This window comes from Melozone crissalis, unplaced genomic scaffold (assembly GCF_028551555.1).
Source record: "Melozone crissalis strain CALT ecotype California unplaced genomic scaffold, PUWL_Pcris_2 ptg000045l_1, whole genome shotgun sequence".
In the NCBI taxonomy this organism is placed as follows: Eukaryota; Metazoa; Chordata; class Aves; order Passeriformes; family Passerellidae; genus Melozone; species Melozone crissalis.
This window is the reverse complement of record NW_026535823.1, coordinates 29,125,107-29,138,491: the sequence shown is the minus strand read 5'-3', so window position 1 is coordinate 29,138,491 and position 13,385 is coordinate 29,125,107. Positions and strand designations below refer to the sequence as shown.

General features: G+C 41.8%; 1 protein-coding gene across 11 annotated transcripts in view; it reads left to right on the top strand.

The window, feature by feature from the left end:
* DAB1 (DAB adaptor protein 1) overlaps nucleotides 1-13,385 on the top strand; it is a 414,997-nt gene that overhangs the window by 369,435 nt on the left and 32,177 nt on the right. For all 11 annotated transcript variants that reach the window (XM_054285850.1, XM_054285852.1, XM_054285858.1 and 8 more), the window contains 4 exons: nucleotides 10,229-10,360; nucleotides 10,965-11,084; nucleotides 11,739-11,777; nucleotides 13,103-13,168. In XM_054285850.1, the coding sequence (XP_054141825.1) occupies nucleotides 10,229-10,360; nucleotides 10,965-11,084; nucleotides 11,739-11,777; nucleotides 13,103-13,168 (357 nt within the window). The remainder of the gene's footprint in view (nucleotides 1-10,228; nucleotides 10,361-10,964; nucleotides 11,085-11,738; nucleotides 11,778-13,102; nucleotides 13,169-13,385) is intronic.

Here is a 13,385-nt window from a genome sequence, read left to right as displayed (position 1 = left end):
TGCTTGGGAAAGGATTTAGCAGGAGAAGTGCTGACATAATAATAGCACAGGCAGCCGAGATGCTCTGAAACCTCCCTGGAGAGCAGTGGGGGACATTCAGCAGGTGCCAGAACAGAAAGTTACATCCCCCCCTTTGAAATCCACTCTTTTTTTCGTGGAGATGGCTGGGAAGCATTACACCCCAGGAGTGCTGGTGATTTTCCCTCCTATTCAGAGCATTTTTATCTGGTGGGCTGCTCTGCAATTTTGTGTTTGCCCTGGTAGGAGCAATAGCACTGTCACTGCTCCTGAATTCCTGTGGGTTTGTGGGCTCTCCTGTTGTGGGGGCAGATGAAAGGGGGGCAGGTGTCCTTCACTGTCAAGGGTAATTAGAGGGGGAAACTACATGAAAGGATTGGTTTTAAATGTATATGGAGTTTGCAGGGTGATAGTAATAGATATTTATTGGAAGTAAAGTCATTGGGTGATGTTCTGCCTTCAGGAGCACCGGGAAGTCAGCAAGAGCACTGTTCACTCTGATAGTCCATGGGGATGAATAAATACCTTTTTTATCCCTCTTAGTTTATGTAATAAGGTCCTTGTGTAAGGAGAAGAGGAAAGGCCACTGCCACTGGATGCCAAACACAAATACCTGCTCTCATCCCTCTCTTTCAGTTGAACAAGCCATAAATTTCACATACCAGTAGATCTTTGCTTAGTACAAAAACACCTGCTCATAAAAGCTGTCCTCCCAAATGAGATCCCTGTACTGCTGACCTTTCTGGTGGGTGCTGTGTGTGCTCAGCCTGTGGCAGCCCATGTGTCAGGGGAGCCCAGGGGCTGGAGCAGCATCTCCCAGGTGCTCCCAGCACGTGGTGCCAATTGTGGAATTACAGCAGTGCCTCTTGTGTCCTTAAATTGTAGCATCCTACCTCTCTCTGCTGTTAATACTTCCTAATCGTTTGTGGTTCCCATCCTCGTTCCACATCATGGAACTCCCAGTGGAACAGGCAGCAGCATTCCTGCTGGCTTTAAAGGCAGCTCTGTGAATAGGTGAGGCAGAACACTAATTAGTTGGAGTGCCCTGACATTTAAAGCAAATAAGAAATCTGGGTGTCTAAAAATATTGCATATGGCTCCCAGCCCTGGCTCTGCATAGCTCAAAGTACTTTTTTTTTTTTTTTTCTTTTTAGATAGCCAAAATATGGATTTGAATCCAGTTTTTTTATTATGTCCTTGCTTTTAAAAAGGCTGAGTTGGTTTGTAAAAGGTTTTATGTGCAGATCTTTAATTAGCCAAATGCTTTCCTGTGAGTGACACAGGAATTTGGAAGTATTTTAAAGTGTAAATGATGTGTGAGCATAACCTGTGCATGCACAAGGCTCAGTGCTGAGCAGTGGTGGGAGTGCAGAAATGAGTAAGTTCAGGTTTGATGGGGAGAAGCAAAGACCAGATGTGTGCAGGGGCTGCAGAGGGGCGAGAGTGAAAGGAATAAGTAGGAAACAAGGCAGCTGTGAAAAGCTTTGCTGCCTGCATTTCAGTAAAAGGTGAGGGCAGCACTGCCAGGGAGCTTTTCTGAAAGGCAGATCCTGTGTGTGCCAGGACAGGAAATCAAGGCAGGGAGAGAGAAAAGCCAACAGAGCTGATCTGTGCTCTCAGCTGTGTGGCCAGGTCTGAGTGTGGAGAGTTAATCAAAGTTTGCTTTTGGAGATTTTAATTAGCAGCAGAAGACTAAAACCAAACATTCATCCTGCTTTATATGAAAATGAGCAGGGAAGAAACAACATCTGGGCACTACAATGTGCAAATGGGAACTGCAGGGATTGCTGTTGGAAGGTGCCAGGGCAGAGCTTAAAAACAGTGTCCACTGCCTGAGTTAAAATATAGAACTGCTGGAACATGATGTGCCAAGCCCCTGCCTAGGGCAGCTTCAGGAATTCCTACCTTGGGATAATGCAAGGGGAAAAGAAAAAGAAAATAGAGCAAAAAATTACCTGCAAGTTCTTTATTCTGCTTTAGAGTCTCTTTGAGGTTTGCCTTTTACATTTTATTTTATTCTTATCTTAGGGCTCAAGTGCTGCACACACACTTGTCATGTTGCTACGGATGGTTTATATCCGAGGTGAAGTGTCTGCTGTGGGACCTGAACAAATGAAGGATTTATTGATGAATGATCCCATTTATGGGATTGTCTGAAGCTTGCTTATACGTGCAGTTGTAACTCAGAGGAAAAGGTTTCCTCTCTTTTTTTCTGTAGGGAAACTGAAAACAAAATGGTTTGGTCTTTATGGCCAGGATTGGTTGTTCATGATGCTGTTTCTGGATAGTAAAGCTCATCACTACAGGTTCATTTTTGGTGACATACAGGTACACCCCAAGTCCATCATCAGCCACTGAAAGCAGTCTATCATTGTCTTTTTGCTTCTGTATCTTGGTTAATTTCTGCTTATGAAATCACTTCTGTGTTTGAACAATACCAGGATGGTGTCATGTGAAATTCCCAACTGTTTTGCATCATTTTCAGCTGGCTCATGAACACAACAAACTGGTTGTACACAGCTTGTGAATTCATAGAATCCTTTTCTGCTCTTGTTCTTCCCTGTATCTGTGCTTTCTCTCAGCTCCCTTTAAAGTCTTACTAAATTAGGGAGAGTATCTGGGAGATAGATAGAGAAATACAAAATAAATCCCTCTTGTCCTTTTTCCCCTTTTCTAGTAAAGTTTCTTACATTGTGCAAGTAGATTTACGGTCCAAGGAAGTTTCTGTTTGATGACTATCCAGTGCAACTTAAATTTGAGTATGGTTTTTGTGATCTTTTCAAGCTCTGCTTTATAGGGGTTGCATGAGAAATCAAGAGAATCAGCGGCTGCCTCTCACTGAGGAGTTTTTCAAATCACAGGCTACAAGAAGAGGGTGGCTGGTAATGCTTGCTGAATCTGAAGCAGTTAAGATCTGAGACAGCTAAAGCCAAAAAAATTACTTCCAAATCTCCCAGGAGTTGTATGAAAGAATTGCTTGTGCTGTTCATGTAAATCAAAAGCGTTTCAGGAGGGTGAGGAATATTGGTGTAAAGGAACAAAAGAAGCTTGTAAAAAGTAAGGGCTGCTCAAAGGACATTCACAAGCTCTAAAGATGAACACAGTGAAAATATGGAGAGGTTCAGTGCAAGAAACTGTCTCATTACAGAATAGGGTGCTCCCTCAAATTCAAGATTTAGTCAATCAGTCTTTCAGAATCTATTTATCAGGATAAAATACAAGGTGTGGTCAAAGGTGCTGCACTTGAGCTGTATGGGAGCTTTGGCTTGAGAGGAGAGGGCAATACTGGCATGTTTATGGCTGTTTTGATCCACTGACCATTTTGCAGAGTGTGGTGAGGTGGGAGCTCAGGGGGAAAACACTCGGCTGTGTTACAGCCCTGGGAATCCCACAGTGAGCACTGAGCAGCTGCCATCCCAAAGACTGTCACAGTGACTCACAGGCAAGGGCTGTTCCTTGTGCAGCACCCTGAAACAGTGAGATGGCAACACAAAACAGTGCCCTGCAGCCTGTAGGGGCTCCTTCCTGATGGAATTTGGGGCACTGCTGAGCTGATGGGGCCATTGACTTCAGTATCAAGGATGAGGTTTGCTGCTTCTTGCTTATGCTTTGCAAATCCTTTGCTTTAACCATCCTGATGGAGCAATGGCTGTGTCAGATGCAGAACAATAGGGAAATGGTACAAGGCTCATGGGAGGCCCAGCACCTCAGCTTCAGTGTAGCACATTTGCCTTTCCAAAGCTCTCTGAAAACGTTTCCTTGCCCTTTAGGATTTTCTTTGTCCCGGAACAAAATTTGCAAGTGCGTGTTTAAAAGATAACTTGGGCTTTGTAGTAATTGGACAAGGATTTTGAGTTTTAGCTACTTTCACTCCTGATAAATAAAAAGTTGAAAAGCCTTAGAAGTGAAGATGGGAAGTTTGCCATATATGTGTTCCAGTTTTGTTTTGCCCCTTTCCAAATTCATATATCTAATAAATGGATCTTCTGCATGAGCAGCTTAGCATTTGCTTCTGAAGACAATGACTAAATTCATATCTGGTCTTTGTCAGACATTATTACAAATTATGAGAGCTGGACAGAAGTTTATTACCTTAGTGCTGTTCTCTTTTCACAAATTAGGTTCTTGGAGCACCCAAGCAGCTCAATATCAGAGATCCATTCATCACAATTAGGCTGCTGTGCTGGCACAGCCATGTCCTGCTGCCTTAATTGACTCTGGGGTTGGGGACAGGGCCACACCAGCTGAGAGCATCGCTGGGTGTGTCTGTCACAGAGGCACCCACAAGGGCATCACCTTTGCTCTCTCTGGAATGTCCCACTCTGGCTCCCCAGGTGAGATAAAGCCAGCAGCAGGATGCTTTTTTCATCAAGCAAAGGGAATGGTGAGGATTAATTTGGATTTTTTTTTTCGGCCCAAGTAACCTTTTAAGCTCTTTTTTTCCTGAGTCCAACCAAACAGGCTCTTACCTGGGGTGCTCCTGGGAAGTACTTGCCTTTATTTAGGATGGACTGTACAGGTAGAGCTTAGTGTAGCCCTGGACTTGAGCAGCTTCTTATCCTCACACAGGATCTTGCTCACTGACTCTCTCCCTCCTGACTCAGCTGCTAAGCTCAGGAAGTCACATAATCTGTGCTTTTTTGCTTCAGTCTCCTCGGCTGCAGGAAGAGAATAGCTCTTATGAGTTTGTTATTGTTATTAAGAGGAAATTAAATTTACACTTCTGTGGGTGCTGTGCTGTGTCACAGCCAGACGGCTGCCCCCCTGGAGGGACTGAGTCTGCAAGAACTGGGGCTAAATCTGCTTTGATTCTTCTCTTTATCTGCACCATATTTCATGTGCCCCTTTGTGCTACACAGACCAAGCTTTGATCTGCATATAATCTCCAAGTGAGCTTTTTGTGCCAAGTGTTTTTATTGCAGAGCTTGTGCACTGAGACGCCTTTTAGTAGCTGGCACTCGGAAAAGTCTTTCCTCAGGTTATTGTCTGCAAAATCAGTGTGTGTGGAGGAAGCACGGGGATTAGACAGATTTATTTTCTTCTCATTGTGAAGCCATCCATACAGGCTGCTATCTGAGAGGGCCCTTCAGGCTTGGGGAACACTCTGGAGGTTACATTTTCCTTTTCTGCTCCTGTTCTTGGGGTGGGATGTTTTTGCAGAAGGAAAGTCCATAATCTGTTGTTCAGCCTACATTCCATGAGTGGCTCTGGCTCAGATTTAGGACTGGACTGTTCATTTTCAGTCTCTCCTTTAGAGGGAAGGGTTCAGCCCCCCGTCCATGTTTCTTTTTCAGTTTATGCTCTTTTGTGACCAAAACTGATGGTCTTGGCCAGTGCTGGGAAATGCTTCCCTATACTGAAATCTCTGCAAGAGGTTTCCAGTGGGTTTTGCTTTTCAGTTTTTCATATGTGACATTTCTTTTTGAAGACTGAATTGCAAGGATGTTTTGTTTCAAAACTCCTTGCTCTTCTTGTAGGAGTTCAGTATTGTGATAATTTGCTAAGCCTAAACTCTACAGCTCTCTTCCTTTCCTAGATCAAACTTGATAAAATTTTCCACGTGTTGCAGTAAATGTTTATATAACAGATTTTTTTGGGCTATCAAGTGTTTCCTCACACTAAGCACTATCACATTTAAGGCAGATTACAGTGATCTGTCATATATTGTTTGTTCTGTCCCCTCTCCATGGGCAAGTGACTGAAGTGTTCATGACAGTAGGGAAGGGCTGTCAGATGGGAAATAAGATGTTTCTCAGTCACCCTGTGCTGTGTCCAGTAGTAATTTGCAGGGAGTTTGAAGTTGTTGGCAGCTGTAGCTCTGAAATGACACTGAGCTGTCTCCTCTCTGCTATTTCACATGAAACTGAGAATCTTTTGCAGTGGTTGTTTCACTTCCCCATCTGCTCATCCCCTGCCTTATCTCATGGGGCTGATGTCTTGCCACCCCATCTGCCATCCAAGTTCCAGAAAACAACACAAGAAAGTTTGTGATGCAAATGCAATTTATTGATGTTGTTTTTCATTTCACTCTGACATTTGAGACTGTTGACTTTTCCTCCAAATTGTGTGTACACAGTCCCACTGAAATGCGCTTTTCTCTAGAGGGAGGGGAAGTGGAAGGGTTCACAACTGCTTGAGAGGTATCCATGCGCCTTAATGAGTACCAGGGGAAAAAAATCTATGTCAGGAAGAGGTTTTGGGGGTTTGGGTGGTGTTTTTTAGCTGTCTACATAGAGGGACTGCTGTCCACCTCTTAAAACTTTCAGAAGTTACAAGACTAGATGTGACTGTGTTCACAGGGGTTCTTGGATGAGGGAAGAGACAAGGATCTGACTCCATGTTTCAGAAGGCTTGATTTATTATTTTATGATATATATTACATTAAAACTATACTAAAAGAATAGAAGAAAGGACTTCATCAGAAGGCTGGATAGGAATAGAATAGCAAAGAATGATAACAAAGGTTTGTGGCTTGGCTCTCTGTCTGAGCCAGCTGACTGTGATTGGCCATTAATTACAAACATCCAACATGGGCCAATCCCAGATGCACCTGTTGCATTCCACAGCAGTAGATAATCAATGTTTAATTTTGTTCCTGAGGCTTCTCAGCTTCTCAGGAGGCAAAATCCTAAAGAAAGGATTTCTCATAAAAGATGTCTGCGACAACTGCAATCAATTTGAATTGATTGATTGATTGATTTGAATCTGCAGTACAGAATTCAGGTGTTTCATGTCATGGAATAGTTTAGGTTGGAAGGGGCCCTAAAAATCACCTAAAACCCAACCCTGATGCCATGGGCACCTACAGAACTGGCAGTCCCAGCTGGAATAGAGGGGACTTGCAGCATGGCTGAAAATATGGCCCATGAAGTTATTTTATTATGAATCCATTAAGGACTCTGCAGTTTGCTGGGTAACTGAGGTGTTCAGGGAGTTTATACAGGCAAAACATTTTATTGCTTATTCCAGTGTGAATAGGCAGGAATAGGCTTGGTCCATGTGCATCCCACATCCCAGCACCCATAGTGGAGCTCCCAGCTGATCCCAGCTCTCTGAATCCAGGCTCAGCTTGCATTTACTCCAGGTAAGAGGCTGTGCAGCCCCAATCCCTGTGAGACTGGTCCTGGTGGATGTAATACTGTGTGGAACAAGCCTCCTGCTTGTGGTGGGGCAGCTTTTCCAGGAGGATTTGCAGCTTGCAGGATATTTTTTTTTTTGTTGTTGTGGCTCTTAACACTGTGCCCCAGGCTCCACTAAATAGACAACCTCATTAAAAGAGAAATAGCGATAGTAAAGCAGTGACTTTCTCATGCCATCTAACTCACATTTTTGACATGATTGCTGGACCCTCCAAGTACTTAATTGATTGACTTAATTGATTTAGTGGCACTGGAGGCTACAGCGTGGAAATAAAGGGGCAAGATGAGGATAAGGGGTGAAAAAATTTATGATAGGTGCCAAGCAGCCTGAGGGAAATTAGAAATGCTACAGATCTCAGAGGCAGCTAAATCAATTCAGTGTGATGTACAGGGAGCGACCTGGGGGAAGAGGAGAAGCAGGGGATGGAATGGAGAAAAGGAGAGGAAACAATGGCTGGTGGGAGAGACCAGAGTAAAATTAAGGGGAAAAAGAAAGGCAGCAGGCTTGGGGCACATGGGTGTTTTGGACTTTTGAGTTTAACACCAGGCAAAAAACATCTTGGTATATGAATAAAATATAACAATGCCATTGTGTTTAGCCTAAGAAAAAGAACTCATGCATCACGAGAATGTCTTGTTAGCCAGTTTGAGACTTTATCTGTGCTTCCATTTAAAATCTCCAACATTCGCAACAGTGACTGAAGTCACAGGAGACCTAAAATAATTTGGAGGCTGTGGATTTTGTTAACAACTGAAACTTAAATGTTAAATTACTTTCTAATCTTTGCAATATGTAATTGACTGTGTTGAACCATAATACAAATTAAGTCTTCTCTATAATTTGTTCTGTCGTGCTGCAGTGCTCCAAAACAATTTGGTACCTCACTTAAAGATTGGTAAATGATTTGTAGCAGCTCTCAGCACAGATAGAGTAAAAACTTCAGATAGTGTGTGATGGAATCCATCAGTATTGGCATACAGGGGTGTCAGAAACATCCCTGAGTTGTGAAATAATTATTTTATGTGCTTGTGGCCACTAGTAACAGGATTCTGATCTTGCATTTTATGGTGGCGAATCTCTCCTGACTACAGCAGGAGCCCCATTTCTGCTGTGCAGGAGCAAAAAGTCAGACACTCAGTAAATAGTGCTTAGAATGGATCATTGGAATATGTAGAAAGGACACATGAAGTGAACTGGGGGCTGTGAAAACACAGATATGTTTATATCTACATTTGAGTGCAGATGTGTGTGCACCATTGCATTTCACATGTATGTTGTAACTCAGTGCCCCTCACACAAGTGGAAAGATCTCCCCAAACACTCCATTCAGTAAAATACAGGAAAGGATAATTGCAGTCACCTTTACTTAATTTCTGTTTCTATTGATACAGTGTGTAAAATATCATAACCATTGGAAATGTAACGATTTTTGAACAGTGAATGTGGATTCCCAAATAAATTGGAGTGTCTCCATCTGCTCTCTTACCTTGTGGGTGATACTCTTCCATGGTACAACAATCTTCAGATTTAATTCCATGAGGAAGGCATCTGATCACAGTTTAATTTCAGTGCAGAACGCTGCCTGGCAATCAATAAAGCAATGTCAGAGAACTTTGATTTAATAGGAGCCAGAGATAACGTTCCCTGTCATATGCAGAATAGAGAGATGGGAACATTTCATTTCATCCTAACAGATAGCATGTAACTTGGTTTTCAAAAAAACCTAATAAATCAATATCCCTGTATTATCTAAGTAAGATCCCATCATTAATTTTAAACGCTCAGCACGTCAGGAGAGTCTGAAGTGCACCTTCAGCTGAGCCCCGTTCTGCCTGCAGTCACTGGCAACACTTAACTCTGCCACGAGCAAGCAATCTTGATATGGGCACATTAAGAGCCATTTACTGTGAAATGAAAATGAAACATGTCCAGTCTTTTGTTTTATATGGAGCCATCCATCTCTTGCAGGCTGCCTCTCCTTTCAGATCCTGCCCTGCTCACCCTCAGCCTTTTCCCTGCCACACACAGACATACCCCCTCCTGCTGCTTTTTGAAACTTTAACTTCTCTTTCTTAAACTCCAAAAATAACTGCTTGTTTAGAGATTGCCTGGATGCCATGCTGGTTTTCAAGATGTGCTTTTTCTCAGAGCCAGCAGGAATCTGGACCTCCAAAGAATTCTCTGTGAGGCTTTGCCTGCTCTCAGAAATAGCATTATCCCTAGATGATACAAGAGTAGGTCAGTATATCAGAAGGTAGAAATTGAAACTAATAGATTGCTTTAGATAAGCTTTACAAGGACGTTATTTTAAGTGGAAATACTTCTCTATTACTTTGATGATAAAATGCTGTTTAGTGCAAAGTGAGAAAGATTCTGGCACTACAAGAGATGCTTCTAAGAGCCTCAGATTCATGTCCTGACTCTGGACAGAGTTTGCTCACACAGTTAAAATTAAGTCTTTTTATTATTACAATTCACCAAAGTGGGATTTTAAGTAAAATGTGGACTTTTGCATTCAGCATTGATTTCCAGTTGAATAATTACATTTACATTCATTTTCTGAGGAAAATAAGTATTTGGAGCTGTGTTACTGCTTGAAGTGAAGCCTCTTGCACAGGCTGTTGCTGATTTTTGTGGAGATAAGCAGGTCTGGTACTGATTCCTTGAGGTATTGGAGATCTCAGCTAGAGTTCTGCAGATCTGCTGGCCTGGGAGTCACCCTATGTGAAGCTACAGGTTTCTGCAGCCCCTGCTAATTTCTGTACCAAGAAATACTGATTCTGTGCCTGGGATGCTGTGTAGCTAGTAGCTAGGTAATACATTTTTTATTTAATAGTATTTCACTTAAAGATACCTAGAAAAATCATCAGTGGAAGCTTTTAGTCTACCTACTAAGGCAAGTCAAATTTGATTAAATTTTGAGGAAAAAAGAGGCTTAAAGAGTTCAGATATTAATTGGTTGTCATATCAGAATGTGTTGGGATCCAGACAAAGTGGTGAAGGTGAATAATACTGCTTTTTAATCAAACATTCTGATGGATATTCTCTACTGTTGTTTGGTTTTTTTTAGCTACTCCAGCATCACCACGCAGTTCATGAAATTTCCTACATTGCAAAGGATATCACAGATCACCGAGCGTTTGGATACGTCTGTGGAAAGGAGGGAAATCATAGATTTGTGGCAATAAAAACAGCCCAGGCAGTAAGTACCAAATCACTGTCATTTTCTGCCATGTAACTCAGCTGAAAAGCCATTTGTGAGGAGCTGTTCAAGTGCCTGGTCGTGGCTTGTTTATGATTGTGCTAAACTGGTCACAAGTGTCTGTGTGGATCTTAAATAGCAAATTAATGGAACCACCTTGGGCAAAAGGGAATGTGTTTCATTGTTCCCAATTTTTTATTATGTGTTTTGTTATAATTAATTATTGTTTACCTTTCTTGCTAAGGTAGACTGGATGAAGATAAATTTGCTTATGTTCCTATACTCATGAAAACGCACATTGTGTGTAGTCTACTACACACAATGTCTACTAATGTAATTTCACTGGGTGAGAAACCACTAATAAATATGCCTTTACATTCATCCATGTGCCTTTTATATTCATAATGCTTTTTATATTCATAACTATAATTATCATTAATTTTCAAGCATAGTTAGTTCAGCGGGAATTAACCCAGGCCTGGGTGCTGAGATAGAAATTAATTCTCTATTAAGTTCCATTGTGGAGGTGCTCTATCAGCAGGATGGGATAAGAGGTGTTTATTTTCCACTAGAGAAATTCTCTACCCTGTTTTTGCTTCCTTAGGCTGAACCTGTAATCCTGGACTTGCGAGACCTGTTTCAGCTCATCTACGAACTGAAACAAAGGGAAGAAATGGAAAAAAAGGCACAAAAGGACAAACAGTGTGAGCAGGCGGTATACCAGGTACACCAATAAGCTTAGACTACTGCCACCAAAATGTGGGTTTGGAGTTTCCCCCCCAGATTGCTCCAGAGAGGCTCTGAGCATCCTCAGCACTCCTGCCAGCAGTGGGTTTGAGCAGTGCTGGCTTCCCAAGGAGCAGCGTGAGCCCAGCAGCCATCCTGAGCCCAGCCTAGGATTAAACTGAGCTGAAAGCTGTGCCTGGGGTGTGCTGAGCCTGGTTAGAAACTGGAAATGATCCCCTCATTTCCTGCTCAGTGTTTCTTCTCATTCAGAAGGAAAACTTTATTGGAGGGTCGGTGTTGTAAGCCAGGTTTTAAGTGTTGTAAGCCAGGTTTTAAGTGTTGTAAGTCAGGTTTTAAGTGTTGTGAGCCAGGATTGAAGTGTCTCATACTTTAGGGGAGATTCAATATACTTCTGAATGTGTGTGTTTGAATCGAGTCAAACAAGGTGCAGATTGTTAAACTCAGATGGAACTTGAATAAAGTTACTTTGTACCATAATGTGACTTTATCTGTATCCTAAAGAAAGAAAACTATGAACTTACCTGCCCATTTTGCTTATTCCTTTGCTGTCCTTTAATTTCTGAATACAGTTCTTTTATCTCTGCTGTTTATGTTCTTTGCTTTTACTGCCTGTCCTCTTACTTTGCTGTAGACAATTTTGGAAGAAGATGTAGAAGATCCTGTATACCAGGTAATTTCTGAAGCTGTATGGCCTTGGAGTTTCAGAAATGACTAGATACATGTTATCTTCAAACACAGCCAAAATCTTGAACAAGATGTTTTGAAATTTATTGAGAGAGGTCTTGTGAGAAACCTTTAAAACCTCCACAGAAAGTAACATATTTAGAGATGAAGCTGTAAGTAATAGCACAATATGTCTATATGGAATGGAATGTTTCAGCTGGAGTATAGAAATATTAGATGAAATATGTCATAAATGCTGCTTTAAATGTGGCTTATGTATCCAGATTTTAAGTTTCAAAATGAGATTTGTCATCATTTTTTAATACAAACTCTTAACTGAAAAGGGAGCTGCTCTGAGAATTAGGGAAGGTGACATCTTGTCCTCGTAGTAATAAGCTGACATTTTGTTTTTGTTTTCTGTGGAGCCAGAATTTAATTCAGAGGGTGAATATTACGGAAAAAAAACCAACAGTAGCATTGATGTTTTAACACACTCCCTTGTTGGTGTTTGAGCTATGATTTAATAATAGATCTGAAATTTAAGTCTTGGTCCATCCAAGAAAAATGTCTGGGAGCAAAGATGATTATCAGAAATGTGTCAATATATTCATGTCCAATACCCTGCTGAGTGTGAAGGAGAAAAAGATGTAATTTCATTCTCGTGTTTTTGTGCTGAAACAAAATATGTGATAGTTTACTTTTTTTTCCTGGGGATTCTGTGTTCTTCCACTTAGGCATATCAGTGGGAGTCACACTGAAAGGATCCAATTCAACCATTAGTGAATATTGAACAGTGCCTAAGGTGCAGCAAGGAAGATGATAAGAGTCAGGATGCCCTAAATTACTGTTCAGCTATTATAATGTCAGGAGTTTTGTTCTGTACTCTTCACAATAAAGCAAGAACCTGAAAATGAAAAAGTGTTGTGCCAGCCTTTTGCCATGTGGCCTGCTCCACACACACCAGCCCGTTCTCCAGCTTGGATTTTGCACTTTTATTCATAGACAATAAATATATGTGGAAATAATTGCCATTATGTAAAAGAGGCAAAATTCACGTTGCCGTCAGAAAATTAATACTGGGCCACAGGCAGTCTCCCTGGCGAGGAAGAATTAGGGAGTTGCTCTAATGATCATTAAGAGGAGATTTAGGCCTGTTCATGAAATATGAAACAACCTTTCCTGGTGCTTCCCAACAAACCAGTTGTCCTGCTGCCAGCCTGTGCTTTGAAGTTGTTTCTTTAATGCGTGCCTTTGTTTTGACGTGGAATTCCAAACGGCCTTTTTCCCTTCTGTTTCATCTCTGACTGTCCCTCTCTGGCGCTGCTGCCATAGTACATTGTGTTTGAGGCTGGACACGAGCCCATCCGTGAGCCTGAAACGGAGGAAAACATTTATCAGGTATAAAAACCTCTCCCCTCGCTGAAAGTGCATCTCATACATAGCTCATAGCTCGTAGTTCCCATCCATCACCAAAACTGTCTTGGCATTTCATTCTGGTGACATTATCTGCCCAGTCACAATGTGGTTTTTCTGTTGTTTGTCATATCGGCTTCTGCGAATTGATATTAACTTTGTCAACTCACAAACTTTTGAGTACACCATATGAGGTGATAAA